The following is a 15,647-nucleotide window of genomic DNA, read 5'->3' as shown; positions in this document are numbered from 1 at the left end:
TTCTGGGATCCTGCCATGCCAAATTGACAGCTATGTTTCCTAAATTACAGCAGTGAATACATTTCAAAAGTACTTCAGTTGTCCTGTAGTCATGCGGATTCTTTAGTTTTTTTTACCTCCTTCAAATATATATTTTGTGTGTGTGTGGAGTCTGCACGTCCTCCCCGTGTGTGCGTGGGTTTCCTCCGGGTGCTCCGGTTTCCTCCCACAGTCCAAAGACGTGCAGGTTAGGTGGATTGGCCAGGCTAAATTGCCCTTTGTGTCCAAAGGTTAGGTGGGGTTACTGGGTTATGGGGATAGGGTGGAGGCGTGGGCTTAAGTAGGATGCTCTTTTCAAGGGCCAGTTCAGACTCAATGGGCTGAATGACCTCCTTCTGCACTGTAAATTCTATGAAACACTTGGAACAATCCTTTTCCACAGTGTATTTGATCTGTGTCTATGCCGTGCCCATTGATGTCTGTCTTTAATCACAAAGAAAATGGCCTCAGAAGTGCAACAAAACCAAGATGACATGTTAAAAAAAAAGGTACCTGGTATTAGACTAGCATATCTTTTGTGTCAATAAATCACACCAAGTTGGAGTAATGCAACTCTTTTGTCACACTACATAACAATTTGTATTTATGTAGCACCTCTAAACACAATCAAACGGCCCACGACACGTCACAAGAGCATTATAAAACAAGGTGTGACACTGAGCCGCATTAAGGAGATATTGGGTCAGGTGACCAAAGGTTTGGTCAAGGAGGTCAGTTTGAAGAAATGACTTGAAGGAGGAAAGCGATGGCAGAGGGGTTTAGGAAGGGAATTCCAGAGCTTGGAGCCCAGCAAGGTGCAGCCTCCAACATTCAGCAATTAAAACTAGGGGCACTCAAGAGAGTGTAGAATTAGGAGGAGTGGAGGGCTGGAGGAGATCACAAAGATAGGGTGGGGCGAGGCCATGGAGGATTTGAAAAAGAGGTTAAGAACTTGAAAATTGAGGAGTCAAAATCAGTCAGCAAATCACAGGAGCGATGGGGGATTGGAATTTGGCGCAAAATGGAATATGGGCTGCAGAGCTTTGAATGTCAAGTTTACAGAGGGCAAAATGTGGGAGGCCGGTCAGGAGTGTGTTGGAATATACACAGGGCATCTAGTCTGAAAATTAATTCAACAGTGCTTCATTTGGAGCATAAAAATATTCAGGCTGCACCCGTGTTTATCAGCAAGACTGCTATTTGCAATCGGATACATTTGGTTTCAAATCGCACTTCGGTTTGACTCCGAGGGTGGCATGCCGCTGGATTAGCACAATATTGGGTCAGTCTCACAGTCCAACCCAAAGCAGCATTTCAGAAACCATTACACATTATAATAACACACATGGGCGGCACTCGAGAATCAGTCACACATTTAGCATTCAGAAATGCGGTGTCCCCTTTGTCCAAATTCAAGTGACTATCATAGGGGGTGATTAAAATTAAGTGCAACTCACACTTCCTTCAGTCACAACGAGAATGTGAAGCTAAAATGAAGCACATAATTACAGGCTGAAGGAACAGCTCAGTCAGAAATACTGAAAATAAGTGACATGTTTTGAAGAAGTTTATTTTAGTTTTGATATGTTACAATCAATACTTCTTTCAGTGAGATTTCAAATCTTCTTAAGTAAATGCAAAAGGAGTGTAAACACTATTCTACTAGAGAAGGGTTTGGACAATGATCGGAATAAATATCATTTTGATTCTATGAGGAATTAACCACTGTATTTTAAGTTCACATTGATTCCATTGCTTTTTTTTTACTGAAACTTAATGGTATTGTATTCATGAATAAAACACATTCAACATCATATAAAACAATTTAACAAAACACTAAAAAAAAATGTTTTAAAAACAGAAATCCAGACAATCTACAGAGCAATGCATAAATGGCACACATTTGGCAAGTTTACCTCAGGGAACAATCTTGCATGGATGTGAGGGAAGGTTGCTTAGTTTGTGTAAAGAACATTTTTTTTTAGTCACAAAGATATCTTCATGTATTTTTCCTCTAAATTGTGGTACTCCCTTGCTGTCCCTTCTGACTCTACACTGAGGAGTCAGAATGAGTGGAACTTTGTGAAAACATTTACCATGAATCAATAACAGCATGACCATTGAATTACCCCTAACCCCAGTCAACATATCGCCTGGAGGCCCACACAAGAACCGGTGTGTCAGAAAGTAGCAGCAGCGGCCAAAAAAGGCCGGAAAACAAGTGGGGAGATATGAATGGGGAAAAATAAGTCTTAAAATGTAAGCAGAAATTCTCTCGGCCTGAAAATATTGATTTTCGACACTCGTTACCTGTCCCACATCGGATTTGCAATCAGTCAAGAGCGCAAACATTTGTGATCTAAGGAACTGGACACTAACAACAGGAACAGATCAGCACTGACATTTGCAAATCCTCACTGGCTGCCGTGGACCTCTCTCCTGGTTAGATCTGTATCGACAGTACAACAGTGACTACACTTTCAAAAGTGCTTCATTGGCTGTTAAAGCGCTTTGGGACGTCCTATGGTCATTAAAGGTGCTATAGAAATTCACGCCCTTCTTTCTTCTTCAGTGACATTGTCCCAAAGATCTTACAGCTAAATAACATTAAATGTCGCCAGTTAAGCTTCTAAATATTGGTCAGTCATGTATCACTAATTATGTGTAATCTGTAATTCATCAGCTCAACAATTGAAAATACAAAACCGTTCTCAGTGTTGTCTGCCGAAATGGTCCAGTCAGCAATAATCAACAATTTCTATTAGAGAGTCTTGTTGTGGAGACTTCCCCAGAATTAAACAGTCAGAACTGCAGTGTGGATTATAGGGAGTTTACCAGAAAGTGGTCCATACTCTCTCCTAAAACACATTGTTATAGTGCGACAAATAGGATGCACTATAAATTTAAAAACTTCATGAATCAGGAGGAAACAATATTCACGTGGTTCCCCCATGACAAGATCTCTGGGGCTTTCGTCTGAAGGTCACACGAAACAAAAGCTGTTTTTCGGGAATTTGTTCTCCTTCATTGTGCCATTTTCAACCCAGTCACCTCAGTGAAATTTCGATCCAATGTTCATGTTGTACATTTACAGTAATTTAATGCATAACCGTGACAAGAGAATGACTGGAGTCAACATTACTCTCAACATACATCTGCACATGCAGAGTTATAAAATTCATAATTCCTTTCCTATTGAATTATAACTGACCAACAGCTTAGCACTTAATTTTGTACAATTCAAGTTAGTTTGCCTCCTGTCTCATTCCAGCGGAGCCCCTGGGGTGAGGTTGGGGCGGGGGGGTTGAAAGAATAGTTGATCAGAAACTAGGATACTCACAACTGTAAGAATTCCGTTCCCTTGCACCTTGGGCACACAGGGATCTACGTTTGCAGTTTTGTTACACAGTAGCTATAATTTCATCAGACCCCACTGGCTATCCACCTGCCCGTCCGCCCTCCAAGCCTGTACCGGTCATGATACCAACCTTGGCCAAAACCCTCCCAAAAAGTTTGGATTATGCCTCCCATTTTATAAACAGCACCGTGTCTGCCATCAGCAACTTGCCAAAATATGGTCCTAATGTATCCAACTGCACCAGAACATCTGCATTGCCATATCAGAATATCCAAGATTCCAGCCACAACCACCAATCTGCAAACTACCACCTAATTAAAAGGAAAATAAAAACAGCACAGAACACTACCATACACATTGCACACAACTGGATCAAAGCTCCATTTCTTAAATGGTGTAGTGAGAGGTGCTTGCGTGCTGCACCGTAGCTTCAACCAGCTAATGAAAGCAAACATTTTCTCAATTGGAATTCTCATCACGAGCAACACTTCCAAGCTGGAGCGTTAACATTCCAGGAGTCTGCCATCAATCAACCTCCATCCAGACTTGGCTTTTTGGAGAAATGTGGGGGGGAAAAAGCATATCTCACACACTGACATCCACAAGCAATAAGATGACGTGGAAAAAAATTATCTGCAACAAAAATGAGATTCAAGCCCAGAATTAAAACATCTGCAATCGACATTTTCCAATGAAGGAAGGAATGCAATTTGGCGGTCATGATACTTGATTAATTTCATATCTGCTCATGTCTTTAGACTTCTGAGGATCTGGGCTGGTCATTCTTCCCAATGATTTGTAATTTTGAAAAGTCAACGTTTCATATTAGGACCACTTTGGTTCAAACAATTGTATTTGAAGCTAAGTTACAGCCTTAAATAGCTAGTAATTTTAAGAAGTGAAATAATTACAGTAATTTTAAGTGAAATTCTGCTGTTGAATAATGTTCAAATAAAGGAGCTAAGGGAAGAGATACTCCAACATGAAACGCATTCTCTTAACAGCACTTGGGGGGGGGGGGGGGTTCTTGGAAAGGGGCAAATATTCACAATCCCCAAATTCTGTTTCAGCTAGGAGTGCAAAAATAATCTAACCGTGCAAATCAGACTGTCAAAATAATTGCGATTTTGTTTTTTTTGTGGTGTGAATGACATAGTGTACAGAGTGACACATCACAACGAGAGAGTTCTTTAGGAAGAAGTGGTCTGAGATCGGGTACTGAACTTGTTCAACACCTCAGTCAGAAAGACTATTACACTGTGTTCACGCCAGCTGGTTTTTGGTAATTATGCTTGTATTGTTCAGAGTTTTGCACACATTTTAGCTCAGAACAATGAATAAAAAGAGCGCTGTCACTGAATCAAGCTGTTCTGGGTTCAACAATTGGGAGGATAAAATCTAGTATAGAACAGGTAATCCAACTTAACTCAAAGTACAAAAAAAAAGAGATGTTCAGATCATGAAATAATTGGTCATGTTAATACACTTTGAAAAGCTATCCACCTGAGGTAGGATGGGATAATTAAAAGAAGATTCAGTTCCTCTGATCTGACCTGCAGTATCATTTTCAGTGGGCACAGAGAGTCAATGGCTTTATGTAGAAAGGTGCAAAACATTTCAAAGTTTAACCAAAATGGGAGTAGTAGCCAGGGTCCTTCTTTATTTTATGGATCAGCGCTGTGCTGGTGGAAAACTGTGCATATCCTAGGATAAAAGATTTCCAGGCTGGTGAGGTCTCTACATGGGGAAGACATCATTGGTGTACGATATACGTATCTCTCACTGTCCAACCTCCGAAGAATCACCTACGGATAAAATTAGAGGAACTTTACTTCATACTTCATCATTTTGTGTTGTCAGACATGCCAAACTTTTAATACACTCTGGAGTTACAAAGTCTTAATGAAAACATGACTGAAGTGAGGCAGAGTGAGAAAATGCAGATGATAAATTCACTGGGTCACATTTTAAAAATAAATTTAAAGTGCCCAATTATTTTTTCCCAATTAAGGGACAATTAGTGTGCCCAATCCACCCACCCTGCACATCTTTTTGAGTTGTGGGGGCGAAACCCACGAAGACCGGGGGGGGGGGGGGGGGGGGGGGGGGGGGAGAATGTGCAAATTGCACACAGACAGTGACCTGGGACCAGGATCAAATCCAGGTCCTCAGCGCTGTGAAGCAGCAGTGCTAACCACTGCGCCAGCACGCTGCCCTTACTGGGTCACATTCTAAGAAAAGGTACAAAATATGGTGTTTTTTGAACAATCAGCTAACCGCATTGGAATCGATCTTAAATGAGAATGACAAGACAGACTACTTTTGTACAAGTCTGTTAATATAATTTAATACAGTAACCATATGAATATCCATATTATAGCATGGCGGCAAAAACTGCAATACTAAAATTCAGCAAAATGATAATTCGATACACACGAGAATGTGTTCCACCTCAAGGGATTTCTTTGCTTCTCATCTGAATCTTTCTTATAATTCCATGAACTACCACTGCCATCAGTTATCATTGTCACATCACACACACAACACAATGGAGAAAGACATATTCAGGTCATCTTACACCCATGTCGAACAAAGTTGTGCCAGGCAATCAGTATCTGGGCAAGAGTCTGTCCATACTCCTCAGCAAGATTAATGACTGTAGTTTATGGAGTGGTTTCGGTATTGGTTTGCCTGCCTACATCAGGGTGGAACACTCTCGCAATCTGAGCCAAAGGAGGTTGATATTACTCCAAATGCTCAGGGGGACAGACATTAAGAGCCACAATTGTATTCCTGCCTGTTTTTTTCTATTTTTAAAATAATTTTATTCAAATTTTTGCATAATATCAACAACTATTCCTGCCTGTTTTGAACAACTGGATCCTACAGAGTATGTACTTGCCTCCGCTGGTCAGTACCAGTGCCTGCAGAATATCAGAGAGCGAAACAATGCCCTTCACCACGTCATTGTCATCAACCACCACTAACCGATGAACCTGCAAACAGAGACAAGTGGTTACTCTGAACAATCTAGGAAATGGATAGGAAAATTATTACAAATTAATGCATCTTAACAATAGTTTCCCAGCTCTTGCCATTATACTAAAAGCAAACCTTTTTTAAAAAAACATTCCCCTCCAGGAGACGGTGGCATAATGGTATTGTCACTGGATGGGTGGTCCAGAGACCCGATACTCTGGGGACGTGGGTTCAAATCCCACCATGGCAGATGGTGAATCCAATAATTATCTGGAATTAAAAGTCCAAGGATGACCATTGCCGAATGTCGTAAAAACACAGCTGTTTTTTCCAACACTCTTTGGGGAAGGAACTCAGCCCACCTTACCCGTTCTGACCTACAAGACTAGATCCATAGCAATATGGTTGACTCTTAAACCACCCTCTGAAATGGCCTTGGTTGTATCAATAATGACTACAAATAGGCCTATCTTTCGATAGCTCAGCTGGTAGAGCAGAGGACTGTAGATGATTAAAAATGACTACAAAGGCCAGCTCGGTGGCGCAGTGGTTAGCATTGCTGCCTACGGCGCCGAGGACCCAGGTTCAATCCCGGCTCTGGGTCACTGTCCGTGTGGAGTTTGCACATTCTCCCCGTGTCTGCGTGGGTTTCACTCCCACAACCTAAAGATGTGCAGAGTAGGTGGATTGGCCACGCTAAATTGCCCCTTAATTGGAAAAAAATAATTGGGTACTAATGACTACAAAGTCTAAAAGAAACCAGACGGACCACTCGGCATCGACCTAGGCACGAGAAATGACAACGGCAAACTCAGCCCCGTCGACCCTGCAAAATCCTCCTTACTAACATCTGGGGGTTTGTGCCAAAATTGGCACAAAACTGAGAGCTGTCTCTCAGAATAGTCAAGCAACAGCCTGACATAGTCATACTGACAGAATCATACCTTACAGATAATGTCCCAGACACCACTATCACCATCCCTGGGTATATCCTGTCTCACCGGCAGGACAGACCCAGCAGAGGAGTCGGCACAGTGGGATATACAGTCGGGAGGGAGTTGCCCTGGGAGTCCTCAACATCGACTCCGGACCCCATGAAGTCTCGGGGCTTCAGGTTAAACATGGGCAAGGAAACCTCCTGCTGGTTACCACGTACCGGCCACCATCAGCTGATGAATCAGTTACTCCTCCATGTTGGACAATACTTGGAGGAAGTACTGAGGTTGGCAAGGACGCAGAATATACTCTGGGTGGGGACATCAATGTCCATCAACAAGAGTGGCTCAGTAGCACCATCACAGACTGAGCTGGCCGGGTCCGAAAGGGCATAGCTGCTAGGCTGGGACTGCAGCAGGTGGTGAGGGAACCAACAAGAGGGAAAAACATACTCAACTTCATCCTCACCAACCTGCCTAATGTAGATGCATCTGCCCATGACAGTGTCGGTAGAAGTGACCATCATACAGTCTTGTGGAGACAAAGTACCACCAAGCCAAGGGATCAATCCTGGTTCAATGAAGATTGCAGGAGAGCATGTCAGAAGCAACATCAGGTATACTGAAAACCGAGGTGTCAACCTGGTGAAGCTACAACACAGGATTACTTGCGTGCCAAACAACACAAGCAGCAGGTAATAGACAGAGCTAAGCGATTCCACAACAAACGCATCAAGAAATGGCTGAAAGCATTGGATACTGCAAAGTACTGACAATATCCCGGCAATAGTACTGAAGGACCTGTGCTCCAGAACTTGCCGCACCCCTAGCCAAGCTGTTCCAGTGCAGCTACAACACTGGCATCTACCCAGCAATGTGGGAAATTGCCCAGGTGTGTCCTGTACACAAAATACAGGACAAATCCAACCCAGCCAATTACCGCCCTATCAGTCTACTCTCCAACATCAACAAAGTGATGGAAGGAGACATGGACAGTTCTATCAAGCAGCACTTACTCAGCAATAACCTGTTCACGGATGCTCAGTGTGGGTTCCGCCAGGGTCACTCAGCTCCTGACCTCATTACAGCCTTGGTTCAAACATGGACAAAAGAGCTGAACTCCAGAGGTGAGGTGAGAGTGACTGCCCTTGACATCAAGGCAGCATTTGACCGAGTCTGGCATCAAGGAGCCCGAGCTAAACTGGAATCAATGGGAATCAGGGGGAAAACTCTCCGCTGGTTGGAGTCATACCCGGCACAAAGGAAGATGGTTGTGGTGGTTGGAGGTCGATCATCTCAGCTCCAGGACATCACTGCAGGAGTTCCTCAGGGTAGTGTCCTCGGCCCAACCATCTTCAGCTGCTTCATCAATGATCTCCCTTCCATCATAAGGTCAGGATTGGGGATGTTTGCTGATGACTGCACAATGTTCAGCACCATTCGCGACTCCTCGGATAATGAAGCAGCCCATGTCCAAATGCAGCAAGACCTGGACAATATCCAGGCTTGGGCTGACAAGTGGCAATTTACATTTGCGCCACACAAGTGCCAGGCAATGACCATCTCCAAAAAGAGAGAATCTAACCATCGCCCCTTGTGCTCAATGGTAACCCCCCCCCATGGATGTTGATAATGGGGAATTCAGTGATGGTAATGCCATTGAACGTCAAACTGAACTGGACCAGTCATATAAATACTGTGGCTACAAAAGCAGGTCAGAGGCTGGGAATCCTGCGGTTAGTAACTCACAGCCTGACCCCCAAAGCCTGTCCACCATCTACAAGTCAGGAGTGTGATGGAATACTCCCCACTTGCCTGGATGAGTACAGCTCCCAACAACACTCAAGAAGCTCAACACCATCCAGGACAAAGCAGCCCCGCTTGATTGGCACCCCATCCACAAACATTCACTCCCTCCCCCACCGACACACAGTGGCATCTCTACAAGATGCACTGTGGCAACTCACTAAGGTTCCGTAGGCAGCACCTTCCAAACCTACGACCACGACCATCTAGAAGGACAAGGGCAGCAGATACCTGGGAACCCCACCACCTGGAGGTTCCCCTCCAAGTCACTCACCACCCTGACTTGGAAATATATCGTCCGTTCCTTCACTGGGTCAAAATCCTAGAACTCCCTCCCTAACAGCACAGTGGATGTACCGACATCACACGGTGAAGAAATTCAAGGAGGGACGGGCAACAAATACTAGCCTAGCCAGAAGCTCTCATGTCCCGTAACTGAATTTAAAAAAATCTTTATTCCAGCTCTCTTCCCTCCCTGCACCATTCCGGAGCTCTGGAGGAATGAACCCATGCTTGGTTTCTCTCTCCATTGTGCAGAGGGTGCTGGGCAGATATCACATGTTTAAGAAGAAAAGCAACAGATTGCAACTGGGAGGAACAAACATTGCAAAAGCTCGAGGACTGCCAAGTTGCTTTGTTTTTCAGCTCATCAATGCTGAAGAGGATGTGTTTCCTGGCTGGCTGGAAATGTTCCACAGAAATGTCTACACAATACAGGATCACAGTTTCAACGAAACGTGAATTACAGTCATTCTTAACTCAATGAAGCGAGAGATACTCTGCCCTTTGCACGAATGTGCTATGTTCTCTTCAAATCTCCAACAGGATCAATGATGTGCTCTATTAAATCCCGAAAAACTCAAAAGATGTAACTCAATTTTCCAAATGGAATAAATAAAAACAATCTCACTTCGATCATAACACAAGTTGGAAAAGAGACTGTAAAAACTAGGGTCGAAGGAGCACTTTATTCTTAGTCAGCAGAGTGTCAAATGACAAAACTCTTTCTCGGCATTTCCTTTACCTCTGCTGCAATCTCACGGAGGAATTCCTTAAGTGATCGATGGGATCTGGACAGGTGGGTTCTTTCTACGCTCAGGGATATAGGAAGGTGACATGAGATTGATGCACCAGTTAAACAGCTTCAATCTTTCACTTCTCGAAACAAAATCCAAGGAAATGTGACAATAAAAGGAAGAAAAAGTAGTTTGAATTTCAGAAAATCCACTTTTGCAGATCATTGAATGCGAAAGGAAACATAATCTGTGAAGCCATTTATTTTATGCACTGGTTACTTCCCCTCAGTGAAGAAGACTGTAAATACAACAACTTGCATTTACGTAGAGCCATTAACACAATAAAATGACCCAATGTGCTTCACCGGGTGCTGAGCCACCTAAGGAGATGTTTGGACAGGTCAGCAAAAGCTTGGTCAAGTGTTAAATTTTAAGGAGTGTATTTTTTTTTAAATCTTAAAAGTACTCAATTATTTTTTTCCAATTAAGGGGCAGTTTAGCGTGGCCAATCCACCTACCCTGCACATCTTTGGGTTGTGGGGGTGAAACCCACGCAGACACGGGGAGAATGTGCAAACTCCACACGGACAGTGACCCAGAGCTGGGATCGAACCTGGATCTTCGGCACCGTGAGGCAGCAATGCTAACCACTGCGCCACTGCGCCGCCCTAAGGAGTGTTTTAATGACTAGAAACAAGGGCATAGAATGCTGGAAGTACACAGCAAGTCAATCACCAACTGCAGAAATGAAAGGTTGGTTTCACGTTTTGGATGCTAATTCCTGAAATCAGTTCTGCTGGAATGCCAGCCAATCGTATTTCTTGACAGAGACTGAATGAAGGGCCGCCCTTTTCAGCTTTAAGCTAATGCCAAAACATCTTAGTTGTTTCTCGCTGTCACACCGAGAGTGTAACACTCCAAACAAATGGCAATTAACTAAAGACAAAGATTGACCATTTCATGCTTTGAACAGGCAGACAAAGCCCACCTCCAGTAGCATTTGAAACCGTGCTGGAGATGTTTCTGCTTGCACAGAATGGTAGGAAGAGGTTAACGGCAACAGCAGCATTACATAACCAGCTGGTTGTCTTCAACGCACTCCAATTCATGCCAAATTTTACCGTTTTCCTGGAGTAGTTGAACAATGAATTGTCTCATTAAAACAAGAACGCTCTTGTGATTCAGAGCTCTTGTAGAAAAAAAAAGATTCAGGCAATGGGGCTGCTAATGATGTGGTTTGCATTGTTTAAAATTCTCAACACCACTACAAAGACGGTAGGTTCAGTGCCTGCCCCAGCGTGGAGAGGAGTGGAGCAAACCTGGAAGGTGCCAAGTTCAATCCCCAATCTGTACTTCAGGAGCTGGGAGTGACTAAATTTGCCCTCAGTGCTTCCAGGGAGGGAGGGGGATGAGGAGGCAATAAACAAGCCAGGGCTGCCACTCCCAGCCACAATCCAATGATCCTGCCTGGACTCCTGCAGGAACAATTGACCTCTTAGCTGATGAACTGGAGACAGTTCAGTGGTCGTGGGAACTATATCTTAATACAATTTTGAGTTGTTCTTTTAAAGCTTGTTTTCCTGTACCTCAGCTTCCACAAGCCGGTTGATAATTGTCTCGAGGGTTTCATGCTTGTAACACTTCAGGACACCTTCAAAGTACTGTGAGCGGTGCAGCAATGCTTTGGTTACAGTAATGTCCAGGTTGTTGTAGGTCTTTTCTGCAGCCAGGTTCTGAAGCACAAACTTTTAATTAGAGAATGGTCGTAAAGCGATAAAAAGAATGCATGGTCGAGTCACTGCAAAATACTTACAATGACGTCAAACTTAGAGTAGATATCTCCCACTCGCCCTGCACAGAGAAAGACAGCAACAGTCAGCATAAAACAGGAGGTGCTCCTCAGGCCTGGAGAATATTGGAGTTAATCATTTGAGTAGTGATTAAGTTGAATGTGGCAAATAATTTGCTGGTCTTCTCTACTCACTGCTGCAATAGTGAACGACTGAATCTCTTTGAATTGGGATGAAACAGTTAAAAGGGCATCAAAACTAAATTTCATTGCATTAAGAATTACTTGGCCATTATTAAGAAGTTGTAGTGTGGGTCAGCAGTTACGGCGGACCTCGACAATGATCTGCTTCACTTGTGCGTGCAGCTAACTAATGGCATAGCCAATTGTGTTGAGATGGTGGTTAGAATTAAGAATTTAATTTTACCAGATTCATCCACAACAGGCAATGCAGATACTCTCTTTTCCACAAAGATTCCCAAAGCCAAGTAAATGGGAGTGTTTTTGTTCACTACTGCAATGTTCTTGTACGTTCCAATGTTCAACTCTTCCAACGTTTTTGACATAAAATCTGGCTTGGGCATCTCTGAAATCTGCAAAATTAGGTTAAGAAAACAGCAAACACTTAGAAATAGCGTCAAATACCCCAAATAAACACACACTGATGTACAGCGCTGAAGAAAAGCACAAAGTTGCATGTGGGTTTGAATTAGCCACTTGTGTATTTTATTTCTAAATTAACACATTAAAACTGACACATGCTTTTGTTCTCTGGTCTAAAATAAATTTGTTGTCATAGAGGTGCACAGCACAGAAAAGGCCCTAAGGCCCTTTCTGGAGGAAAACAAGTTACGAGGTGGGTTGGTCCCCTCCATCACTCAAGCCACCCCCTGCTGGCTGGTATATCTGTGGAAAAGTCAGTGAACCAGACTATCTTTACAAAAGATTAAATAGGGGAGGATAGGGCAGCACGGTGGCCTAGTGGTTAGCACAACCGCCTCACGGCGCTGAGGTCCCAGGTTCGATCCCGGCTCTGGGTCACTGTCCGTGTGGAGTTTGCACATTCTCCCCGTGTCTGCGTGGGTTTCACCCCCACAACCCAAAAATGTGCAGAGTAGGTGGATTGGCCATGCTAAATTGCCCCTTAATAGAAAAAATAATTGGGTAATCTAAATTTAAAAAAAAAAAAAAAAAAAATAGGGGAGGATAAGAAAGAGGTGGGCGTGGGTTTCAGTGAGTGGAACTTTGTGGCATAGGACAAATATTTACTGTGAGAGGGAGAGCTGACTGGTGGTGGTTTAACCTGAGGGTCACCACACCTCAGGCGAGGGTCAAGGTTGAGAAGGCGGAGCCTTCATGAGTAAATCTCAGCCGGTACGGGGAATTGAACCCACGCTGCTGGCCTCGCTCTGCTGTCCAGCCAACTGAGCTCAACTGGCCACATTATTATGGATCTGGAGTCACATGTCGGCCAGACCAGCTAAGGGTGGTAAAGGACATCAGTGAACCAGATGGGTTTTTATGTCAATCGATGATAGTTTTGTGGTCACCATTACTGAGATCAGCTTTCAATTCCAGATTTATTAATTGGATTCAAATTCGACTTTGCTGCTGCAGGATTTGAACCCGTGTTCCACAGCATTAGCCAGGGCCTCTGAAGTACAAGTCCAGTGACATTACCACTGTGCCACCGCCTCCCAACCAAATGAAGTGATACAAGACATCTACTGACACAAAATGTAATGGGCATCTAACAAAATACTATGTGAATGATAACCATTTCAAGATGCCACGGGCAAATGGATCAAATCTCTGACCTTCACCGCAGTAGTACACAAACGTGAGCTTCATCAGAATGACTCTGGGGTGCAGTGACAATGGCCTACATTCCAAAATTACTCTTGCTGCAAAGACACAGGGTGATGGAAAGCTGCAAAAAGAAAAAAAACAGAGGCTCCCTTCTCCATAGATGCTGCCAGACCTGCTCAGATTGTCCAGTAATTTCTGTTTTTGTTTCCGATTCCAACGTCCCCAGTATTTTGCTTTTATTTTAGGCTAGAGCTTTGGATGTGCTGTTTCCAACACATTTAAAAACGATTGTATCATGCTTGTGTGGCTTCCTGGTCTGAGGCACTTACAAAGAGTTTGAGAAACTTCAGGATGCGTTTGTGTGTCAGAATGTAGAGTGTATTCCCTGTTAATGGATCAACGACCGGAAGACGGTGAATTTTGTTCTTGATCAGCGATGAAACGGCATCGTACAAGCTGCAGCGATAGAAAAGCTTGTGAGGCACAAGGATTCATTTCAACTTAGAGCCGTCTTTTAAACTTTTAAAACATTCACAAATAAAACTCTAAAAACGTATTAATGATTAATAACATTGTAATCAAGGAGAATGAGAATGGAGAGAAATAAAAAGAGCTCGTAAATCACAATGCTACAGGCCCTGAACAAGCTTGCGTGAGCCACATGCAGCTAAGGCATGACTAACACTGGAGTTGGTGTGCCTGCTTAGGCTATCAGACATGTTGAAGCTGCCTCACGAAGGCAGGCCCAACAGCAAGCAAACCAGAACACATTATAGAATTGCTCCACCACAAACAACTGGATGACATGGGAAAGAGGATGATCCATAGAATTGCAGTGCAGAAGGAGGACATTCAGCCCATCGAGTCTGCAGTGACTCTCTGAAAGAGCACCCCTACCTAGGCCTACTCCCCGCCCTATCCCTGTAACTTTGCGCATTGATCATGTCCAATTCACCTAACCTGCACATCTTTGGACTGTGGGAGGAAACCGGAGCACCCGGAGGAAACCCACGCAGACATGGGGAGAAAGTGCAGACTCCACACAGACAGTGACCCAAGGCCGAATTGAACCTGGGACCCTGGAGCGGTGAAGCAACAGTGCTAACCACTGCGCCACAATGCACCCTATTTTCTCACCATTACTGCCCATCAGTGGCTAAAATCACCGAACATTCACTGGTTAGGCCAGCATTTATTGCCCATCCCTAATTGCCCTCAAGAAAGTGGTGGTGAGCTGCCTTCTTGAACCGCTGTAGTCCATGTGGTGTAGGTACACCCACAGTGCTGTTAGGGAGGGGGTTCCAGGATTTTGACCCAGCGACAGTGAAGATGCGGCTTGGAGGAGAACCTGCAGGTGGTGGGGTTCTCATTCACCTGCTGCCCTTGTCCTTTTAGGTGGTCAGGTTTTCTCGTTTGGAAGGTGCTGCCAACGGAGCCTTGCGGAGTTGCTGCAGTGCATCTTGCACAGGGTACACACGGCTGCCACTGTATGTCAGTGGCGGAAGGAGTGAATGTTTAAGTTAGTGGATGGGGGGGCCATCCATCTACATTAGGAGTTTATGTCAATAATGTAGAAATGAATGACGTATGACTAAAGCTGTAAACCCACTCATATGGATCGTAAACATATTTCTCTTTCAGTAACTGCTTCCTCTACTTCGAATTATTTTTCTCTTTTGTTTCATCTTGTGCGCGTCTCTGTCCCCTCCTGCCTGTCTGCAACCTGTCCCCCTGCCAACAGCCTCCTTCCATCTCTCTCCAACCCCTGGGGCCTGCAGCCCCAGGCCCCAGTCAAGCAGCTACCTCCACTCCCGAGCTTGCCAATCTCTCTCTGCAGCCTCCGGTTCCTCACGTTTCTCTCCCTCACCCTCGTTCCTGACAACCTTCCCTTCTGCCCACACCATCCTCCTGGGTCTTCAGCTCCCATGGTTTCTTTC

General features: G+C 44.2%; 1 protein-coding gene across 3 annotated transcripts in view; it reads right to left on the bottom strand.

Moving 5' to 3' along the window:
* Positions 1–1,567: 1,567 nt before the first annotated feature.
* Positions 1,568–15,647, bottom strand: part of LOC119958124 (5'-AMP-activated protein kinase subunit gamma-1) — a 74,257-nt gene continuing 60,177 nt past the window's right edge. For all 3 annotated transcript variants that reach the window (XM_038786383.1, XM_038786382.1, XM_038786381.1), the window contains 6 exons: positions 14,040–14,166; positions 12,329–12,494; positions 11,926–11,963; positions 11,699–11,845; positions 6,279–6,372; positions 1,568–5,181 (listed from right to left, as the gene is read on the bottom strand). In XM_038786383.1, the coding sequence (XP_038642311.1) occupies positions 5,156–5,181; positions 6,279–6,372; positions 11,699–11,845; positions 11,926–11,963; positions 12,329–12,494; positions 14,040–14,166 (598 nt within the window). In that variant the 3' untranslated portion in view covers positions 1,568–5,155. The remainder of the gene's footprint in view (positions 5,182–6,278; positions 6,373–11,698; positions 11,846–11,925; positions 11,964–12,328; positions 12,495–14,039; positions 14,167–15,647) is intronic.

Source organism: Scyliorhinus canicula, chromosome 28, assembly GCF_902713615.1.
Source record: "Scyliorhinus canicula chromosome 28, sScyCan1.1, whole genome shotgun sequence".
In the NCBI taxonomy this organism is placed as follows: domain Eukaryota; kingdom Metazoa; phylum Chordata; class Chondrichthyes; order Carcharhiniformes; family Scyliorhinidae; genus Scyliorhinus; species Scyliorhinus canicula.
The sequence above is the reverse complement of the archived record's forward strand: the minus strand, read 5'-3'. Positions and strand labels throughout refer to the sequence as shown.